At 43.8% G+C, this 23,372-nt stretch overlaps 1 protein-coding gene across 1 annotated transcript in view; it reads left to right on the top strand.

Annotated features, from left to right (window-relative positions):
- LOC136649011 (desmoglein-4-like) overlaps positions 1-20,343 on the top strand; it is a 38,964-nt gene extending 18,621 nt beyond the window's left edge. Inside the window, exons 7-16 of the mRNA XM_066625383.1 lie at positions 1,303-1,437; positions 2,425-2,610; positions 3,582-3,853; positions 4,631-4,773; positions 5,777-5,998; positions 7,960-8,628; positions 11,194-11,348; positions 13,045-13,105; positions 14,544-14,773; positions 15,850-20,343. Coding sequence (XP_066481480.1) covers positions 1,303-1,437; positions 2,425-2,610; positions 3,582-3,853; positions 4,631-4,773; positions 5,777-5,998; positions 7,960-8,628; positions 11,194-11,348; positions 13,045-13,105; positions 14,544-14,773; positions 15,850-16,800 — 3,024 coding nt within the window. The 3' untranslated portion in view covers positions 16,801-20,343. The remainder of the gene's footprint in view (positions 1-1,302; positions 1,438-2,424; positions 2,611-3,581; positions 3,854-4,630; positions 4,774-5,776; positions 5,999-7,959; positions 8,629-11,193; positions 11,349-13,044; positions 13,106-14,543; positions 14,774-15,849) is intronic.
- The last annotated feature ends 3,029 nt before the right edge of the window (positions 20,344-23,372 follow it).

Here is a 23,372-nt window from a genome sequence, read left to right as displayed (position 1 = left end):
AATATATTTCATACATCCTTCTGCAATTAGATCTCTGCCTTCACTCTCAAGTAGCAGACATGCTACTTCATTAGGATTGGAACCGCAGGGCAGAGGTATAAGTTATTTTGGCAGGCATTTACAACCAAGCTGTCAAAGTAGCTATTTAATGGCCCCATCCTACAGGTGGCCTTGGACTGCTGGAACTAGTGGAACTATGGCTGTCACAAAACACAACATACCATTCAGAAGAGCCAGACTGCTTTCACAGGCAAGAAGAGGCTGTAACTGCACTAGCGCCTTTGCAACAACCCCCAGCACCAGTAAGCTGGGAAGGGGAGAAATGTGGTGGAGACCAGGACAGGGAGAGGATGGTATCACCCCCTGCCAATATCCTATCCCCTTTTCTGGCCTCAATTCGCCTTCTCTGGTCTACTCGGACTTGCGCCAGCTAAATCATTGGTGCAGGTATGAGTAGACACATTTAGGCAGTGGAGGCTTACTCCCTGGCAAGGGAACAAATGTTTCCTTATCCAGAGGAGACCTCCGGGACTGCTTCCCCTGCAGTATGCAGCATGAACTTCAGTGGTGCAGCTGCATTGGAAGGGGGTGGTTTTCTATAGGATTTGGCTGTTAAAATACCATTTGCTATAATGACCTTTCTGAGGTTAAGTGGCCACTGGGTGGAAAAGGATTTTGGGCAGGAAAATGGCAGGAAGGCAAACAGGCAACTGCCCCTACTTCTATGCCACAATTTCAGTCCAGATCACAGAAATACATATTTGCTTCTTGATAGTAAAGCCAAACCTCTAACAGGGCCAGCCCATCCATGAGGCCAGCAGATTGGCAGGTCACACCCACATCCAGCTGCTCACTCTTTCTTGTGGCTCCTTCTTTTTCTTGCACTCCCTGGTTTGGAAAAGGGAGAGGAGGACAAAGCAGAAGAGACAGTGCTCTAACCCACGACTCTCCTCTCCTCCTGGTTCACCACCCAGGTAAGGGGGGACATTATTTGGCACACTGCTTCAGATACCAAGAGGTATCAGCTCTGCTTCTAACCATGGAATGATACATTTTAAGTCACGTGTCGTTTGGTGCTCAGTGGCACTTAGCTCTTTTGAGTAGGATTGTTCTTCAAAAGCAGTTCCAGTGACATAGCAAAGGAAGAAACTTTTCAGGCTTTTTTTCGATATATTGCATAAAACATTTGTTGCGCCGAAATAGAAGTCTGCATCACAGAGGTATCTTTTATCAATAATGCATGATCTTTTGAACATTACTTTGTTGTTTCACTTTTTGCTCTCCTCACCTTCCCCAATTCAGGAGCATGCCAGCTACACACTGGTTGTGAAAGCCACAGATAGAGATGGAGGTCAAGGTGGAATATCGTCGGAATGTATATGCGAGGTTACTGTTGAAGATGTAAACGATAACTTTCCAGTTTGCTCACAGAGTTCGGTAAGCTTTCCTGACTAGAGCAGGATCCCCCCCAAAATATTAAAACTGCGAAGAAAAACAAAAAATGGGGGAGGGGGACACTGCTCTGTATGGATGTGCTGGGAACAACAAAGTGGGCAAGAGGAAGGTGTAATGAACAGCATTCCATCTAAGCCGTGCAGCCACAAACCTTCCATCTTGGTGCTCTGGACAATGACATCATCGCCAAGTGCTCCAGAGCCACTCCCACGAAGCCATGGTAGGGGTTCACACACTTGGGGGTGGAGATTAGAGCGAATACTAGTCCAAAGGTATTGCTTCTTACTGCTTCATTTTCTCCCGTGTTTTATAAACACAATTCCTCAATGTCTTTTTCACTTATACCTTTTCCTCAGGTTCATTTCATGACTTTTAAACAGGGGCCTTAACTTGTTCTTCTAAAAACACTTTTCCTCAGCTTATTTGTTGGCTGAGGAAAAGTGTTTTTAGAAGAACAAGTTAAGGCCTTATGGTGACCTGTGCATTCTTATTAGCTGTCCAATAAATAACTATGACACCAAACCTGTCGACACACCAATGCGCTCTTGAAGCCACACCTCTGGCCCCACATATATAGCGTTTGCTGCAGTGACAAGCACTGTACATGTGGAGAGATCATCTCCATGTTCTGAACCACTGGACACCTGACATTCCAGATCACAGGGAGGATCCGTCCCCAGGAACAACATAGGTCCCTGCAGACAAGTACTGTGCATGTTGGGGTGGAACTCCATCACCACCACCACATAGAGTTTGTATCATGAGCATGGTAATTTATGAACAGGGCTACTCTTGTAGCCACATTCCACAGAGCAGCAATGTCCATATTGCTGAGTGCAAACAGATGGAAACCAGATGTTTAGTTCTCATATCTAGTTTGTTTTCATTGTAAAGAAGCTTTCTGCATGACTGTCAATGATGAAAACACTCTATACATATCCAGTATCAACCATTTTCTTTCTTTTATAGTATTCAGCAAGCATTTCAGAAAACTCACTCAGTGATGAGCTGCTGAGGATACAAGTAATTGATGCCGATGAAGAATTCTCAGATAACTGGATTGCTGAATTTTATTTCATCAGTGGAAATGAGAATGGAAACTTTGAGATCGTCGTAGACCAAAGAACTAATCAGGGTATTCTGAAAGTTGTAAAGGTATGAATTTAAGCCATTATTTCGCTACCACTGAAACTTGAGAAGCTGATTCCTGTCTGTGTGCCAAAAATAAAGAACAGAATCACTGCCTTTTCACCTTGCCCAGGAAAAAATAAGATGAGTACATGGCTGTAGACCCTCAAAAAAAGAAGCAACAGATAGTACACATGGTTGCCAACGTTCTCAACTGCCCCATTTTGTTACCTCCTTTCTAAAAGGGGGGGTATTTTTCTCTAGGCTTGCAGGTAGGATGTTATGAAATGAACTTATCATGTCACAGGGTTCTTTCCCAGCTAGAGCAGTGTTCCCCAACCTGGGGTCGCGATCCTCCAGGAAAGACCACGTTTTCATTTCAGATGCTACCCTCTTAAGTAAGATAGTGACCTGAACAGGGACCCATAGGCACTGTTAGTATGACAATTTCAGTTTTCGCTGCTGCTGCCACCACTGCCAAATGCATGTAAATAAAAAACATGCATTTTATTTTTTTACAATGAGGAACCAGCCTGGGAGGAGGGTGGGACCAGCAGAGGCCTCTCTGCTGGATCCTATCCTCTTTGTTGGGATAAAAAGACTGACACAGAGCTTCCCCAGTCTGTGCTGGCCAAAATAGCTGGTGCAGACTCAGGGAAGCCCATTGCAGGGCCTGCGCCCTTATCCAGGGGAAGGCGACAAATGTTCTCCTTCCCCCAAGGAGAACTCTGGTGGCCTCCACAGGGCTGCTCGATGCAATGATAGTCTTTTAGGCACCACTGCACCTGGCAGTGGTGTTGCATTTCGGATTGGGCTTTTATTACATTCTATTGATTACTTGTGAGTTGGGTAAAGAAGTCCTTTCTTCTTTGTTGCTCTCTCTCTCTCTCTCTCTCTCTCTCTCTCTCTCTCTCTCTCTCTCTCATATGAATGTATATAGGATTCCAGCATAAGCTGGTATGTATGAAAACGGAATATGTGTTCTTTCTTTCCTTTAGGAAATTGATTTTGAGCAGTATTCAAGCATACCTCTCAGCATTGGTGTGCGAAACATCGCACCTTTCCATTCTTCAGTGGCTTCTCTATACCAAGCTCAGGGTGTCCCAATTACTATACAAATAAACAACGTAATAGAAGGACCAGTATTTAGTCCATCTTCAATTATGGTTACTGCTTCAGAAGGCATGACAGCTGAAAGCATAGTGACTTATAAAGTTGGAACTTTCCAAGCCATTGATCAGGATACAGGAGCAATTGCTACTAATGTCCGGTAAGACAGTTTTTTATTTTCACTTGACATTCCTTGTGGCTAGGCTCTTGTATCCAGTCTGAGCAAAGTGAGCCAACTTCTTATAGGAAGAGGAAGACATGATCATTTAGGAGCAAAATGTGGTTCTGTCTGACTTCTGTGTTCTTTAATCCTATTTACTTCAATGGTGAATGAAGGTTTTAAATTTTTACTTTTAAGAAAGATATCCACAAACCAATATCTTAAAAATAATTTAAGAAAAGACATCCAAAGGTGTCTTCTGATAGCAGAAATGTTCGTGCACAATCCCATTGCACAAAGAAGCACATTGCACAAAGCTGTTACACAGAGAGATACCTCTGTTCCAGAACAAGGCTTCTGCTGGCAAAAGACATCTTCCACAAACTCATTGCTATAACAAGTTTTCTGCATACAGCAAGCGAACAGTTCAGGGAGAAGGCTATGCTAAATTTTCCTCCTCCATTGTATGCTACTTTCCTACAGCTGTACAATACTTACTTCTCACATATTTATTTCTTCCTTGTTCATATTTTGAGCAATTTATGAGAGATTTATATTTCAGCATTTATGAGAGAATATGCTCCAAAATTTGTACTGCCATTCAGCATAAATGCTGAACAAATGCTGAATGGCAGAACAAATTTTGGAGCACATTCTCTCATATTAAAATAATTGTGCAAATCAAGCATGATCATCTGGTACTAGAACAGCTCTGGTGTATGCACATGTGTTAGCATTTTGTAATTAATTCTAAGCATTTTTGTTAAACAAAAACAGTTATGAGATGGGACGTGATCCAGCTGCCTGGTTTCGAATCAACCCAACAACTGCTGTCATTACTTTTAACAAGGTGATTGATCGGGAGTCAATTTATGTAGTCAATGGAGTATACACAGCAGAAGTTCTAGCTATTTCTACAGGTAAGGAAACAGCTTTCTAAAATTATTCCTTGAAATCTCTAAGTATTGTGTAGTTGATATTCAATATCATTGAGTAATGATTTTTCTCAGTTATCATATAATTCTGCAAATTGACATCTTCTAACTCCTTGCAATGCATTGTAAACTACATTTCAATATAGTTTCTACATTACAGTGTTTCTACATTACAATGTAGTTTAAGCATGTGAAAAAGTGGCCTCTAAATGTTGCAAATGAACAAATAAATATTTTCCATAGACACCTGCATCAAAATATTGAAATGATAACTTCCAATCCATGTGCACAATTGCTTTCCCACTTCTCAGCTCCTTGGTCTCCTTACTTTGTAAACTCCTTATCCCACAGCTCCCGTCTTCACCACTTCCTCAGTTTATAAAGAATATCTAGGAGAATAATAGCTCAATCCAGCAATGGAATGTGTACATAGACAAGACACTGTCTATCAAATAAATGGAGAAGCACCCTGCTACCATGTGTTATTTGGAGTGCAGTCAGAATTGTAACTGGACCAGGATACATCTCTGATCTGTTCTTGATATCCAAGGGTAGACTGGGAGAGTTTCAGACTGGGAGGGCCATGTAAAGTGCATATCACAGAGGCCCTTCACGGTTTGGGACCAGGTGATCTGGGGGCCATCTACTTCTGTACATTCTGGTCCATATTCTTAGGTCAACTGAGGGGGCACTCTTCCACAAGCCATTTCTGACTCAGGTCAGGTGGATGGAGGGCAAGCCTTCTCCACAGAGGTGCCACAGTTATGGAACTCCCATCTAGGGGAGCTCAGACCTACCTTTTCTCTTGTGGCTTTTTGGCAAGGGCTCAAAACACTTTTGTCAGGTGTTTGGGTGATGGGTTGGTGGTTGCTTCCTGTTCTGCTATATATAGTATATCTCTTGCTGCTTTTCTCTTATAGATGCTGTTTTATTTTTTACTTAAGCCATGCTAAAATTCATCTTCAATTGTTCTCCCGTTTTGTTTCAGGCTATCCTTACAGAACAGCCACTGGTACCATTGAGATTACAATTGAAGATACTAATGATAACTGCCCAACTCTGACAAATGAATTGAGAAAAGTATGCATGGATAGACCATCAGTGGTTATCACAGCCAAAGATCTAGATAGTCATCCATATGGAGCACCATTCAGATATAACATTGTGGCTCAGTCTCAGAATGGCTTATGGAGAATCACCGTAGTAAATGGTGAGTAAAGTTATACCTAGGTATTACCATTTGCCATTAAGTGGTATTGTTCAAAATTTGCCACTGCATTTAACATTTGCTTTACCTTATAACCCCACCTCCATCCTAGCACAAACCACATGTTTGGTGGGTAGGTTTGTAAGATTTCTTGGATACAGCTGAATCTGGGCATTAAAATAAATGCTAAGCCTTCTTTTAGCAGGAATGCAGCCCTTTCTTCTTACTTCTATCATCCCCATTCTCTTGTCCAACTGTAATTTCACTCATTCATTCACCTATGAAACTCAGCACTGGTCTTCATAAAGGAGTCCCAATGCTCTATTGCAGTGTTTCTCAAATTGTGAGTTGGGACCCACTAGATGGGTCACAAGCCAATTTCAGATGGGTCTCCATTCATTTCAATATTTTATTTTTAAAATATTGGACTCGATGCTGCCATGATATGTGACTGCATTTGGGGAAATGTTACAAATCTGTACTTTTAACAGGCTATATGCTTTCAACAATGATAGTCAATAGGACTGACTCCTGGATAAGTGTGGATAGGATTACAGCCTAGGATTGTTAAAAATTTTTGTGCTTGATGATGTCACTTTCATGGACCTGCATCAGCTCTTTAGCTGGTACAACACTAGTTCCCGTGGCAGCAACAGGGAATAGGATTGGGCTGTAGAGTACAAAATTGTAGGGAGAACTTTGGTCCATTAGAAATAGTTGGGATATGTAAGTTATGCAACAGTCTGCAATACTGTTTGCATCATGCGTAGAGAAGTGGTTCAAATAAGCCATGACCCTTGCAGTTAGGCACTGATGCCAATGCGACCACACAGCAGGTAGGAAGAAATGTGTGCACCCTTGCACCTCCCCCATACACTAGAGGGGACCAGTGCAGGACAGTGCAGGACAGTTCTTGTTATCTGCTAGAGTTAGGTTCTTTGAAAACCTAGTGGGTATCAAAATAGCAGATACCAAATCATTAAGCCTATGGGGAAAATGGGGTGAGGTTCGAGGGGATGAATCTGAATCTTGAAATATATGAGGCTGAGTGCTCATCAACATCTCCTACATATGATACTTTCGCCTCCATGCTGGTTATCCCTCAACACGTTGAAGGCTGTAGCCCCAGAGTTCTTCAGGCTTCTGAAAGGAGGCTTCAGAGTTCAGCAGTGGGGCGTGGGTTGCTTAACCCATCCTCCTCCTGCACCGTTCTCCTTCTCTTGGCTTGCTCCAGCCCTAGAGCAGGTAGCCTTCAAGGGACCTCTCATCATCGCACTCTCATCATCACCAGAATTGTGACGGTTCAGCTGGAGTCCCTAAGATGGAGTTCAAGTTGGTGGGCCAAGTCTTGAAGCGGACACAAATGTGCCCACTGATTCTCCACGGGCCAGTACCAGTGTCTGTTTGATGCTGCACCAATGCAGTATTCGCAGATAACAAGAAGTTATCACACAAGAAGAGTCACAGATAACAAGAAGTTGGTGGCAGTTCTGCCCCTCGAAGATAAGTGAGTTAAAAGATAGCAAATTTGCATATAAAGAGAACTGACTGTAGTTCAAACTAGCTCAACAAATTAACTTGTGGGCTACTTGCCCGCTTTCTTGTGTCAACTGAAATTCAGTCTTCACAAAACATTTCTGAGACCTTATCAGCTAAATCTGATATCCTGATGCTGATTCTGATCAGCTTGGCCCAGCTCGGGGGGGGGGGGGGAGGGGGAAGGAAATGAAACTCAAAATCAGCTGTGCAGCTATAGTGTGCTTCAGAAAATTTTCCTTGACCCAGAGACTTGAAGTGTGCCTAAGGCTGCAATCCTAACCACACTTTCCTGAGAGTAAGCCCCATTGAACAAAATAGGACTTACTTCTGAGTAGGCCTGGTTAGGACTGTGCCCTAAGTGAAAAGGAATTCCAAAGCAGAATTCTTAACCTAAATTATTTTTTGTTTTTTTTCCTCCCCCACAGAAACCTCTGCAGAACTGACCTGCCAAAGCATGGACTTCGTTATCTATGAGGTCTATGTGAATGTGATTGACAACAGTGGAAGAAGCTGCGAAAGACCACAGATGGTTCCTTTGCAAGCCTGTCACTGTGATCAGAACAGAATGTGTACCAGAAGCGCTACTAAAAGAATCACTGTTATTATCAGTGGCGGTGGTGCGGGTGGAGGTGGAGCTGGTGCTGGCGGTGTCATCGGTGGAGGTGGAGCTGGGGGTGGCATCGGTGGAGGTGGAACTGGCGGTGGCATTGGTGGAGGTGGAGCTGGGGGTGGCATCGGTGGAGGTGGAACTGGTGGTGGCATCAGTGGAGGTGGAACTGGCGGTGGCATCAGTGGAGGTGGAACTGGCGGTGGCATAGGAGGAGGTGGAACAGGCGGTGGCATCAGTGGAGGTGGAACTGGGGGTGGCATCAGTGGCGGTGGAACTGGTGGTGGCATCAGTGGCGGTGGAACTGGCGGTGGCATCAGTGGTGGTGGAACTGGCGGTGGCATAGGAGGAGGTAGTGCTGATCGTGATTATGGAGAAAGTGGTGGCTATATACCAGGCCAGTATGGCGGAAGACAAGGTTTTGATGGCACTTCGCTTAGTGGTGCTGCTATTGCCCTGATGTTCCTTGGAGGATTAATATTTGTATGTAAGTATTTCTTTAATCTAAATTAACTATTAATGTTAAAAAGAAAAGTTCTGCTTGCTTTTCAGACCTGTCTTATTTTCTCATTTAACCTTCTTACATAAAATGACTGTTTTTCTAAAAGGTGCCTATGCATCTTCCCTTGAAATAAGTAAGAGTTTTAGGCAAGGTGATAGGAACTGGATGGTCAGGCATCTAACAATGCATTTATGGACTGAGATGTACTTACGCCCTAGACTGGGTAGGTGGAAAGTGCATCAAGTAACATGTTTTACCCAGAATTCATGCTAATGTAGAATGCTGAGATGAATAAGTGGCCATGGAGCCCTATCCATGGAGCTCTATCTGCTTTATCCATTTCTGAAAGCAATATGTTTTATTTATTTAATTCGGGATTTCTATTTCACCTTTCCCTAGGTAGCAAAACCTGCTGCTCAAGTTCATTTGTTTTGTGCTCTTTTATGTTTACAATGTAAAAAGATAAAAAAAAATACATCATAAAAACAATATTGAAAGCCACAGTAACCTAAAACAGCAGCTAAGAGATAAAAGCATAAGACTAATAGCAAACAAGAACTCCTGCAGCCCCATCCCAAATATCAAATAACACCCCCCCCCCATCTGATCTACCACCAAAACCCATTTAAATAAAGTCTTCAAGACCTGTTGGAAAGTGTCCTGGGTGGGGGCTGATCATAATTCACCCTGGAGGGCGTTCCACATTTCAGGGGCCACCACTGAGAGGGTTCTGCCTCTCACCACTGCCTGCCTTGCTTCGATCAAGGGGGGCACACACAGAAGGGACCATCTGACAGTCTTAGGAGACCATCCAGCCTATACAAGAGAAGGCGGGCTTTCAGATACTCTGGCCCCAAGTCATTAAAGGCTTAAAGGTTAAAATCAGCACCTTGAATTGGGCCCAGAAACAAACCAGCAGCCAATATAACCAACCAGAGCAATATTCCACGTCAAATTGCAAGCTCTCATGACCACATGGACTGCCGCATTCTATACCAGCTGCAGTTGCCAGACCATCCTCAAGGGCAATCCCACATAGAGTGCACTGCAGTTGTGTAATTGCAATGTCAACAGGGCATGGACCACTGTGGCCAGCTCAGACAGCTGCAGCTGGTGCACCAGCTGAAAGTGGGCAAAAGTTGCTCTGGCAACAGCTGCCACTTCCCCATCTAAAAGCAGCTGTTTATCCAGGAGGACCCCCAAGCTATGAACCTGCTCCTGGAGAAGGAGTGCAACCCAATTCAGAGCAGGCTTCATGGTTCTGTGGGCTGGTACCCCAAGCACAAAGCCCCATAGGCTGCATGTGGGAACCTCCACAGTCAGCTGCAGGGGGGAGGATCAAGAGGATTGGGACAGGGAGCAGGCCAGGCTGGGAGCAGTTCAGGAATGGGAGGGGGAAAGATCTCAGCAGCAGCCACACACACCAGATGCTATCCTTCCCAGCCCATACCTGCCCCTGAGTCCCCTCAACTTATACCAGCTAAACAGCTTGTGTAGGTCTGTGGAGACCCAGTGGTGACCAGGCAGCCTACAGGGAGATAAGTAAAAATATTCTTTATTTACCTCTCCAGGGTCATCTGGTCTTTTGCCAGCCCTTAGCATACAGCACATGCTCCGTCAACACCATTGAACATTCTGGCCTGGTGGAGAATAGGACTGGGCTGTAAATAAAAATAGATCAGGTGCAATTCAATTTGTTTGCCTCCATTTTATGGTTCGATGTGTTAAGACATTAATCTTATTCACGTTGCGAAGAGTAGGTCTCATTGAACATAACAAAAATTACTTCTGAACAAAGGTGCGTAGGAGTGCGCTATGAAGGACTTACAGGAGAACAGTGTAGGGCTGAGCTGCCCGTTAGGACAGTGGAGCACAGTTCTGCTGTTGTAACATGTCTTTCAGTGACATGCACAGCACATTGGCAGCAGCTATTTTAGAACCACCGCTGTAAATGGTGGCAGTGCCAGAGGACTGCTGATGGACTCCACTATCTTTGCCACTGATGATAAGCCAGCAGTAGGGGCAAGGGGTGGACAGAATGGGGCGAGGATTGGGTCTTCTGGGGACATGGAAGGAGCAAGCAGAGGAAGGATATTGGTGGCAACAGCTCTGTCTATATCCTCTGCTCGCACCTGGCCTCAACATGCCCCCTTGGCTCTACTTGGACTTGTGCCAGCCAAGGAGCTGGCATGGATACAAGTAGATCCATTGCGGACCATGACGTGGCTGGGTAAGGTAAGTAAAACTTTATTTTACTTATCTCTCTGCTTCGGCACAGTTCCTGTCTGCCCGTAGGATGGAGCAAAACCCGTGCTGGTGCCACTGTGCCCTCCAGCCAGGCACTAGTTAGGATTGGCTATTAGACTTGTGCAACGAGAGTTCATTGTCAGACTCATGAAGACTCATGTTGTTTACCTCAGAAATGTTTCTGTTTGTGTCCCAGAGCTTAGCAAAATTAGTTTTGCACACTGCAGTTGTTCGTAGAGACAATTTTTCAAAAATTTCATTTCCTTTCTTGACCTTTGGTGTGATTGTTTATGTCTCCACTAGTGGTTCCAATTCTGATGTCACAGAGTGGCTGCTGTGGCTATTGTGGGTCTACTCCGGCGGGTGGAGGTGGAGGTGCTGGATTTGAGCCTGTGCCTGAATGCAACGAAGGAGCTATTCATTCATGGGGAATCGAAGGAGCACAGCCTGAAGACCGGGTTGGTTCATAACTTTACCTAAATAATATATAGTCGATAATTTTAACCAGTGCCCAGACTCTAGGATGACTAAGGAGCAACATGGCTCATTTTTCAACACGACTGTAACCAGGGCCAGCCTTAGGAGCTGTGGGCCCCAATTGAAACCATTTTGCAGGGAGCCATTCCCATGGGGAGCCCCTACCCGCTAGGTTGGGCAGCAGCAGCGAGGCACCTGGCAGCAGTACCACCGTCAACTGGGCTGGGCAGGAGGGAGGGCATCCGGCGGCAATGCTCCACTCACCACGCTCTCTTTGCGATGCCTAGGCATGGAATATTCCATGCCAGGGTGTCAGCTATGGAGCAAGGTGCCAGCTGCAGTTGTGGGTGCTCCGCTTGCCATCCCAGTGCAGGACTCCTCCAGACCCGGAGCCCAGTTTGGCCAAATTGGTTGAATTGCCCTATGGCTGACCCTGGGTGTAATTATACACAACGCTACACAAGGCTCAGAGCTAAGCATTCATGGTGTATCAAAGAAATGGACTGAATGAAATTCAGGGGAGGGCGGCCCTGGGGGCAGTCGGGCAGCAGGAGGTGGGGCTGGGATCTGGCGATTAGGCTGGATCCTAGCCCCCATACCCGAGTAACGTGGAGTGACTTCAAGTTGCTCCTCTCTCCTCAGACTTGTGCCACCTCAGGAAGTGGCGCAAGTCCAAGCAGACCCATAGGGGCTGCAGTGGCTTACCCAGAAATAAGGGGAAGAGTTTCCTCTTACCTTTGACTGAGCCACTTTGCAACTCTATCTTGCCTGTTCCAGTGCAAGATAGGCTTGCGCTGTAAATCAGGGTTCTCCAAACAATGGCCTGGCGGGCACATCCAACCCACCACAAGATTTTATTTTGCCCCCATTAACTTTTTCTGTCAGAGTATTTGCTAATGTTTGACATTTTTACTCCTTACATATGATTTCTCAGTTTAAGCATAGCAGTTTTTCTTTGTAATTGTCACATTTCTCTTCAGTTCTGAATCATACCACGCTGGTTCAAAAAAAAAATTCAAGTAAAACATATTCATTCATTTATTTATAAAACTGATTGCTTTTTTGGCCCGCAAAAAAAGTGTAAAATATACCATGTGACCCTCAAACTGAAACATTTGGAGACCACCGTCTAAATTTCAAATTGAGCTATTTCAACAATGTGTAAATCAAGACACATAAATTGAGGGTGCTTGTATAACTGTTCCTTCAACCGTCTGGTCAGAGAATACATGACATAAAGAACTATCCATCTGAAAGAAGAAAATACTCAATGGAGTAAGGTAACCCGGGTCCTCTAATGGATGACCACATACAAATTACAAATGTACCAATAACAAGGATGTTTTTTTTCCCTGTCAAATAACAGTAACAAAGAATAATTTCAGTGACAGCAATTCACACATGGGAATCAATTCCTCCATTACACCAAGTACCTCTCTCTCACTCACTCACTCTCACTCTCTCACACACACAACTCTTGTCTATTAGGCACATACAAAAATAATTTAGTTTGTGGAAACCTCTAATAGTGCTTCTTGCATCCTAAGCAGGATATGGGTAGGATCCAGCCTTCTGTTATGCTAGTAGTTTCCTGAGTCAGGGTAAAAGTCTGTATTTTGAAAATTGAAAAAGTCTGTATCTTATAAAATTGTGTATTTACATTTTTTTTTTTTTCAGGACGTTTCAACTATTTGTGGGGGAGTAAAAACTGGTAGAGGTGAATTTGGTGACTCCTCAGGTATGTAAAGTCTCCACTTCGACAAAATGTTAAGTTGCAGTTCAGTCCTAATGGGACATGCGCTAGTGGAACAGTGCTGAACCGCTGAACCAGCCACTGTCGCCTTGAGGTAAGGGAACAAATGTTCCCTTACTCTGTGTTTAGCCCCAGCAGCCACTATGGGTCTACTCGGATTCACACCAGCTTAATGGCTGGTGCAGAACCAAGTAGCCCCATATAGGGCTTTCAGGCCTGCGTCAGGGTATAGGATCCAGCAGCAGCCTCTTCAGCCACCCCCGCCCCCTCCCAGACCTGAACCACCCTCCTTTCCATCACCCCCCCACCTAGTGTTGCCTCTCCCTGCCTTCCCCTCACCTCCCCCTGCCCTGAAACACCCCCATGCCACCCAGCGGCAAGCTCTTGGGGCTTCTCTGACCAGCGTAGAGGCTCATTGCCCACCCACAGAGGCCTCCACATTGGCGCCTCCCTCCTTCTGATTGCCACAAAGTACTTTATGGCACTTTCACAACAGCCATCTCCCTGGCAGCGCACACAAGATCAGTACTGAAGAACAGTAGGATGGGGTCTTTAGTAAATTATATTTGCCGTTATTATATTTGAGTGAGTGAGGTATGAGACTACCTCAGAAGCTTGCATAGTTCAATAATCCAGCCTAAATTTACCTGCTGGGATCTAACAGTCCAATCCAACCTAAATCTCTGTGTGGTGGTGCAGTGGCACCAGAGCAGGCTACACTGCATCCTGCAGGGGTTTTTTGGCTGCTTGAAGTCTAAGAGGACATTTGTCCCCTTGCCCTGGGATAAGCCCCAGCAGCTGTAGCAGGTCAACTCAGACCTGCAGCAATGATATTGCTGGTGCAAGTCCATGTTAATCCATGAAGGCAGATCAGGCCCGGGAAGGACCTTGGGATTTGTTTGGCGCATGCTGGCGCTGCCAATCCCACCCAGGCCCAAACCCCACCCCTGTCACCACCCTGTTCCACCGTCTCCCCCACCCTGTTCCAACCTATGCACCAGGCATACCTGCTCTGGCTGGCCTCTGTTGCTCTCCCTGTGCACACAGGAAGGCTTTGACCTTGGTGCGCCAGCTCCCTGCGCTGCTGCAAAATGCTTTATGGCACTTTTGCGGCGGATCGGCACCAGCGGAACATGTGTTTCCTTCAATAGGATTGGGCTGTAAATCTTGTTAGCTCCACTGAAGTTACCTGGTGGAAGTTCCACTTATGTGAATGCCCCAGGACAGATCTCAGCAGGTGACCCTTTGTACACATGGAACTCCTATGTACTGTACATAAGAATTTTTTTTTAAATTCGGTTTCCTAACTCACTCCAAAAGAAGGAGCAGCTCCACACTGAGAAAAATAAGACTTCTTTATGCAAATTAGATTCATTGGTGTGCTTGGCATGCTGGGAATTGTCTGACATTTTCTGTTTTTCAGATATCTATGCAACAAAGTACGTAGATGGAGTGATGCGGAATGCAGGTGTCGAAGAAGTTACAGGGCTTGGAGCTGTTAAGGGCTATGAAACAACTACCGAATACGGAAACACAGCAGGCTATGGAACTACAACAGGCTACGGAACAGGAAGAAAAGAAACCTTTGGAGGAATAAAAGAATATAGGGAAAGTGGGGTGAACATGGCTTTCTTAGACAGTTATTTTTCTGAGGTAAAGAAACAAAAATCTGTTCATTTTTTTAAAAATATATTGTTGGGTGGAATCCTGGCTAGTACATTCACAGTCAGGAGCTAACTCCACAAACAGAAACTTCCTCTGTGAGTGGAAGGAGTGCTCCACTCATGGAAGAGAACCGTTCCATAAGTGGAGTGCTTCTTCTATTCACACAGAAGTTTCTGTTTGGGGAGTAAGTTCCCATTGGTTGAAGTACTGTGAGTTCCATCAGTGCAACGCCCAGATAGCATCAGTCTGTAAGATCACTGATTTGTTTACATTAGTCATGACATACAGTAAGCAGAGTACGTGTTTACTCAAAAGCAAGAGTAGCATCAGGATCAGCCACGTCAGACATTGGTCAAGGGCCCACACCTATCCAGGTCAACCCCTAAACCTTAATTCTGGTGGCAATGGGTAATGCCCAATCTGCCATAAGCAGGTGACAGGGGGTACAGAGTTTTGCCCCAGGTCTTCCAGCAACCTGATGCAGGCATGCTCAAAAGTAGATGGGGCTTACTTCTAGGTAAGTGTGATTAGAATTGCCACCTAAGTCCCACAGAAATTAATGGGGCTTAAGTTAGCCATGACTAATTTGTCTCATTTATTTCAGTGGTGCTTACTCGTGCTTAACTTCTTTGAGCACAACCCAAAGAGCATAACTCAGATGAAACTTTTTGCTTCACATAAAAATATTGTATATGGAAGTAATCTCTATGCGTGCTCAGACCGAAGGAATTTGCTTATTGCATGTATTTGTGCCACCAATATTCAACATAATTCTGCCTGCTTTTCAATAGTAACTCACTAACATCCCAATCCTAACTAACTTTCAAACATACCAATGGGATGCATGCTGCATCCTGCTTCCTGCAGTGGGGGGCGGTCACACAGACCTCCCCAAGATAAGGAAACATTTGTTCCTTTACCCTGAGACTGCATTGCGGCTGCATCTATGCTGGAATGTTGGTTAGGATTGGGCTGTATCTCTCTTACGAATTTGATTTTCCTCTCTGTATCAACTGCAAGAAGGGACTGTCTAACTGGGTCTTTCCCTCTTCCTCCATTTTTAGAAAGCATTTGCCTATGCAGATGAGGATGAAGGCAGACCTGCAAATGATTGTCTACTGATATATGATCATGAAGGTATAGGCACTCCTGTTGGTTCCATCGGCTGTTGCAGTTTCATTGGAGATGATCTCGATGACACCTACCTGGATACTTTGGGACCAAAGTTTAAAACCTTAGCAGAAATTTGCTTGGGTGTCGAAATTGAGCCCTTCCCAGATTCGACCTTGCCCAGACCGCCTCTTCCCAATCCTGAACTTGACATAAGCCTGCCACCCCCTGGAACTACCATTGTTGTTAACGCATCTTCATCGGTACCTCCACCTCCTCCTGTTGGTGGCACAACATTTGTTACTGAAAACACCTACACAACTACTTCCACCATACAGCCTCCAAGACCGATGCCACCTGATCCGATGCTCCACGGGAACGTAGTGGTGACTGAGACGTATACATCTGGGCCAACCCTGAAGCCTCCCACAATTAGCGTTGATCCTGTGCGTGCATCAAATGTAGTGGTTACGGAAAGGGTGCTAGCTCCTACCTCAGTCACTGATTTACATGGCATGATAGATATTCCTGATATACCAGAGGGTTCAAACGTGGTGGTCACTGAAAGGGTCATTGCACCTAATTCAAGGATACCCCCTTCCATGAGCATCCCTGATCTGGGTGACGGGTCCAATGTAGTTGTAACAGAAAGAGTGATACGACCTGCCACAGGCATTCAGGGCAATTTAAGCATTCCTTCTGACTTATCAGGGGCGCGCAATGTGGTTGTTACAGAAAGAGTGATGTCTGGGGCAGGAATGAGCAGTGTTGGAGGTATGAGTGGCATGACAGGCCAAATGCTGAGTCCTGACGCTCTCCTTAGCCAGACACTTGGATCTGCTTCGCCTGGTACAACTCGACGAAGGGTAGCAAAGTACAGCACAATACAGTATTCTAATCAGTAAGGCCCTTTTGCAGTAACATGTTGTTGCAAGGCTCCTGACTTGCCACTTCTTCTTTTTTTTTACATTTGCCACCAAATGATTTTTTTTAAAAATTATTTATACAGTACATAGGAAACTGCATTAAGGGGGGAAAAAATTCTTGTCTGAACAGGAATCTCTTAAAGCTATCCAGTTCCAAAAGGAAAAAGAAACCACTGCCAATATACTTTCAATATACTGCCAATATACTTTCTCCAACTGTGCAGAAACCTTGGCACAACCTTTTGCCCATACCCGGCACATTGCTGGTCCATCTCGTCACTTTCTGACAATCATTTAATGGTTGTGTTCTGTATTTGCTTATCTTTTTTTTTCCTTTTTCCTTTTTGGCAACGTGACAAGGAAATGGAACTGGGCTGCATGTGGCTTTTAGGAGCAACTTGCAACATTCATGGAACTGTTTCACTGGGTTCTGCAGTTGCCTGCCTGACTCTATAGCGCCTGTGTAGCACAGTTGGTGTACTGTGCAATAGTTCCACCCATGACACCTTCTTAACCCTCTGAGGTGGGAAAGCGTGGAGAAGTTAGATAATGAGATGTAATCAGAGGAGGGGGAAAAGAGATAATGAAATACTGCGTGGTGCATGATATATACCTTATGAGATTCTGAGTACCACAGGAAATCAAGATAGCAAATTTTTATAGTGACAATGCCCTGCCATAGTAGTAAAAAAAAGTTTCAGGAAGCATCTGCTTAAGTAGAACATGACTATTTTATGAATGGTGAGGCTGCACATATTACACATCTTCAAATCTCAAAAAAAAAAAAAAATCACCACTTTTTAAAACTGGCCCAAGCATGAAACTATTAGCATTATTAGCTTAATTCTCAAATTGCAGAGACATTACTAGTTTTCGATTTAGTTGACTCTACATCATATATTTACAGAAAAGACAATCGGAGTTGACGAAAATGTATTCTGCAACTGATAGTATAGGAGACAGATCATGCAGGAATTGTAGAAGGAGAATGTAATTTTGAAAATAAATTTAACTATTGAAATTTTTTTTAAAAAAAAAACAACAACATGCTCTGCTAAATCTGTATATCCATAATGGTCTCTGACTAAATGTTTGCCATAGTGGTCCACATACTACTGTAAAACACCTAAGTTAAGATCCTATGCATACTTGCACTTACTTAGAGTAAGTCATACCAAAATTAATAGGATTTACTTCTAAGTAAACCCACAAATCTTTTCTATGTTGTTCAATTCTTTCATGACTAGCTTAAGAATGCATAAAACCAAAAATACAGAAGATATTGGTAGGGGTCCAAAGAACTATTTTAACATTTAGATACACCCAGTGGAATGTTGGCCATTGTTCCTTTGAGGGCAGGCTCAATGTTAGATCACAAACTGGAAAATAACAACTCGATAAACAAATGCCTTATAAACGATCCTGAAGACAACTGTACTTCTGTTGTGTCCGCTCTTGCAAATTTACTGCAGATAACTGCCAATCACTTCCAGAAAGAGTTTTCCACCCTTTGGGCATGCTGAAGTTGTTGCATAGTTCTTTGAGTCCTGGCCTTCATGTTTTTGTTATGTACCATATGTAAACTAAGAGTAACTGCAGTGTAGCCAACCCATGCTGTAGTGTAAATACAAGTTATTCAGAAGGATTTTTTTTTCTTCACTATACTATAACAAACTGTCCTCTATCTCTCTACCTATTATTTTGAGTAGACCTATGTAGAATTTTTAGGATGTTGGGTTTTATAGCTACGTAGAGCTGCTTCCAATGGTATGTTTCCTTCCTTACATTTTTAAAATGTGTCTGGAGGAACAGTCATAAAATGGCTGAATGCATACATATGCACATGTCAAAAGAGAAGTGTGAATACACAACTCCTACAATCTTATTTAATACTCATGTTTGACTTTTCCTATGTTGCAAAGATGTTTGCTTTCTGCCTTTTTTGGATACTTTCCTACTACTATTTTAAAACATGAGTAAGGAAATTTTAGCTTCAGAAGTGGCCCTTAGTAAATATTTGTTCAGGTTTCTTTGGATTGAATTACTCTGCTGTCTTAAATACTGTACTGTAAGGGCATATCTATACTATAAACCTAGATCAGTTGTACACCAGTTTAAGTGTCATGGTTTCCCCCACAGAATCTTGGAAATTGTAGTCTGATAGGAGTGTTAAGAATTCTCTGTCATTAGAGATCCCTTTCCTCCCTCAAACTCTGGTTCCCAGGATTCTCTATGCTTATTTAACTGCGTAATGCAAGAAATGCCCTATATGTTCTTATGTATGCATCTATGCTCACTGTCCGAGATAATCTCCATGATTAGCCTTCCATTTTAGCATGCTTCCGTTGTAAAGGATGCTGCCATATAATAGGAAAGATTTGTGTTCTATGTAAAAGCTGTAGCTGGTAATCAATATCAATTTGGTTACTGTCATAAGTGCTAATAGCCATGGCTGTTGAACAGTCACCACTGAACTCCCTCATTCAAATAGGATAGCACTGAATTGTTCTCATGAGAAAGTCCTGCACAGTATGAATAAGAGCTGCTGTAACTTTGGGGAAACAAAAAAACAACACTTTATTATTCCATTTTGCAAGCTGAAATTCAAAAGTGAATGTTTTCATTTCATGCGTTCAGAAATTCCAAATTCACTGAATTAAATGCTCATCTCCAAGAATGGATCATAGACATATGTTACGGAAAACATTACTGCATTATCTTTAAAAAAGATATACATTCTTTCCCAATGCATTTTTTTGCTAATGAAAAGCATTGTTTTGATAATATTACATAGCTGCAATTCTCAGTCACTTAGTGTTTTATTTTTCTTTATGTTAGTTAAAATGAATTTTATATCTGAATTCATGTCTAGGAGTAAACATAATGCACGAACATAACTTTTCAGATGACTGTGTTTTGACACTTAGTAACAGTCTTTATCAGGGCCAGCCCAAGACATTCCTGACACTTGAAGCAGTATGGCAAAGGCTCTTCTCTACCTTACCAGGGGATATGCCAGTGTCTGCTCCTTCCAGTCCCTAGATTGGAAGAGAATGAGGGAATGGAAGTGGAACTGTGGAGGAAATAAGAGTCGTGGGCTAGAGCATCTCCCAGTGTTCTAGCCTACCATTCTCCTGTCTTCCACACTTCTCTTTCTCTCACTCTTTCTCCCTCTTCCTATTCTAATTCAGGGAGTGAGAAGAGAGGAGGAGCAGTAGAGGCAAGTGGAAGATGGAGGTAGGTACCCACTGCCAATTTGCTACCCAAGTCAACTGCCTCAGTCGCCTTCCTGAATAGGCCGTATTCTTTATTAATAGTAGTTTTCATCTATACTCTTTACAAAGGAATTGTCTAGCAAACATAGTTTTCCGTATGTGCTTTCTCACTTATCAATCAGTTATAACTGTCCTTTGTGCCCAAAGCATTTCTAAGCATTAACTCTCATTGCTTTTTCTCTGTTGTGATCATTTTTTTTTAAACTGCTTTATTGCAAGTGGTTACAACAAACTGCCAAACATATCTGAAGATGTAAAATAATGATTCGGTTTAATAAAAACTTCCGACCAAACTCTCTTTTCAGATTTATTTGTTGCTGAAGGCAGTTTATAGCCAAAAGAGATATTTGATCTGTAATCCTAGGTAGCCACTTTAGGAAATAAGGAGGTGTAATGAATTTGGGGTGATGATTGTGAATGCTACCTGGCCAATTCCTCCTTTAATGCAGGTCACTGACATAGGAAGCCGTGATACCTCTAAATGAGGTAAAACATTATTGATGCTGGAGTATTCTTAATGGAAGACTTCCTGAGAAAATGGAAGGAGCCATGATAGCTGGTAAGATTGCATGTATCCTCCACCTGAGAGGAGACACAGAAGTGCAAGTGTAAGCTGACTCATCCCACTCTCCACCCCTTGTGTGGTCAATGCAAAAAGAACCGAAGAAACTGCTATAGGAAGATAGAGTTTGTTGGGCAGCCCAATCCTAACTTGTGCTGGAACAGGCAGGCCGGTGGCCCTGCACTGTATCCAGCACAGGTTTCAGGCTGTCTGAGCTCAGCCCATGGAAAGGGGAACCTTTCCCCTTACCCTGGGGAGAGCCGCAGCAGCCTCAATTGGTCTACTCGGATCTGCGCCGCCTGATGAGGTGGGTGCAAATCTGAGTAACCCGGGACTGCCCTGGGCTGCCTGGGAACAGGGTTAGGATTCAGCATAACTGCCAGATCCTGGCCCTGTCTCCTGCTCTCCGCTTGCCTGCCCCCAGGAACACCCATCGCCCATCCTTCCCCCACCCCAAAATGCCTCCGTCCTGCCTCCTCCCCATCCTCCCCACGCCCCCCCCCCCAAGACCCCTGCACTGGCCAGGCTCAGCCAACATGAGGAGGCCAGCACTACTTATCAGGCCCAAGGCTCATGCCAACATGGGGAGGCCAGCACACATTTGTGCATTGGCCTATCGCCCGTCAGAGTGGTGCAAATGTGCTTGATGGCACTTTTGCAACACTCCCAAGCTGGCGCAAGGGACTTGGGTCGGCTCAAGAGTGCTTCAGGATTGCACCCTTAGGACACAATCCGAACCAGGTCTACTCAGAAGTAAATCCTATTTTGTTCAATGGGGCTTACTCTCAGGAAAATGTGGTTAGGATTGCAGCCTCAGTGAGAAAGAGAGATGGAATGGAAGCTAAGAGAGTTAGGGAGGTAGCAGCACCTCTAAGGTTACAAGAATGTGTATCTGGGGAGTGGATGTAACCTATTATAGAAGTGCTCTGCTATTTACCTCCATCCTTTGTTCAACCTCTATATTTTTTAATTGTCTTGGGAATGAATCAGGGCTGTTAAGATACTGCAAAAATATTTTCCTCATTCCAAATTAATTTTTCCCATCCAAAAATGCTCTCCCTTAACAAAAAGCTGTGCCCCAATATCCTCTTCTTCTTTCTCCACCCCAAAAAGAAATAAAAATTCCCATTCACAACCCTATGAGCCTCTGTTCTGGGGCTCCACCTCTGACTTGGTGGAAAAAACACAGGTGCTCAAATTCAAATAAAGGGAAACTGAAACAATCATCAGTCTCCCACCAGTGTCAGAACAAGCAAGCCTGAGCCCATACTTCCTTCCTCTCTGTTTCCTATGGCCCTGAAGCACAGACACCCATGCGCAAGCACAGGTACGAAATATCTGTAGGAGCAGGCAGGGCAAGAACCTTGCAAACTCACTTTGCATACCTTTCCTCAGTCAACTGAAGCTGCCACCACTAGTTACAGAGCCTCAAACATTCCAATGGATTGATTCACTTAGTTCCCCTTGGAGATTCACTTGCCCTCCCCTTGGAGATATGGCTAAATTTCAGGTATGTGGTTCAGTGCCCTGTTCGCACTATGAAAGAAACTGATAATGGGAAACTGGATTAGTGGCGTCCACATGTAGTCAGTCCTGATTCATATTCTCCAGGCCACAGCTGATGCCTTATTTATTTATTTATTTATTTATTTACTTACTTACTTACTTACTTACTTACAAAGTCAAGATGCTGCTCAATTTCAAAGCAACTTGGCTCATTGACAGTCAGAAATTGGAGTGGCAAAAATAATCAGAACTTCAATCACACACGTAATTCTCCTGTGCATAGGCAAGTGACTTCTTTCGATAACAGCCAATGCAGACAGTTACTGCACGGAAGTCCATCACACACAGATCTCCCAGCAATAAGTATTGCTTCAAAGCAAGATCCCAAGGGTAAGAAGTAAAAGACAAATGTGGGCAGTTCCACACATGGTTACAAAAATGCCAGTGATCTGAAGAGAGCCAGTGGAACAAATAATTGCCACTTTGGGCTAGGAAGAGCTCGAACATTTGGAAGAGAACTTCTGAATAAGATCTTGCTTTTCTCTCCTATGCTTCTACAACAACACCAGTTTATGACTTGGTACCAATGGGAGCTCCCTTCCCAGGGGGGTATAGCAGCTATAGAAGGAGCAATCTGGCTTGGTATGAGGAAGGGTTAAGGATCTTCTGTGTTCCAGATTCTTATTGCTCCCCTCCACTGCTGCTATTTGCATTAGAAGAAATAATCAGGAATGCCAAACAATGCACTTCACCTAACATGTACTTAGGTCCTTAGCACTTCACATGACAAGCTATTTTTGTACCCCTGGATCACTGCCACTCTGCCCTCTGCAGTGCTGATCATTGCACAGACCTAGTGGCTTGGCCAATATTATGCACAGGCTCCACATATTTAAACTTTTCAGTAAAGGTTTGATACCTTTACTTTGAAAGATTAAATTAATAGTGTAGATTCTGTGCTGCAGAGATTGTTACAAAAACTAAATCAATATTTAAGGGCTTTTCAATAAGGGTATAAGGCTGCAATCCTAACCACACTTTACTGAGATTAAGCCCCATTGAACAAAATAGGACTTACTTTTTAGTAGACCTCATTAGGATTGTGCCCTAAGTGGGACTGGGAGCAAGTCCAGATGATTCCAGTTCAGAGGATTAGATGTACTGTTTTAGGGGCAAGCTAGTTATTCTTTAAACATACATTATGTGTT

The sequence above is a fragment of the Tiliqua scincoides genome, chromosome 4 (assembly GCF_035046505.1).
Source record: "Tiliqua scincoides isolate rTilSci1 chromosome 4, rTilSci1.hap2, whole genome shotgun sequence".
Taxonomy (NCBI): Eukaryota; Metazoa; Chordata; class Lepidosauria; order Squamata; family Scincidae; genus Tiliqua; species Tiliqua scincoides.
This window is presented reverse-complemented; position numbering and strand designations above follow the sequence as displayed.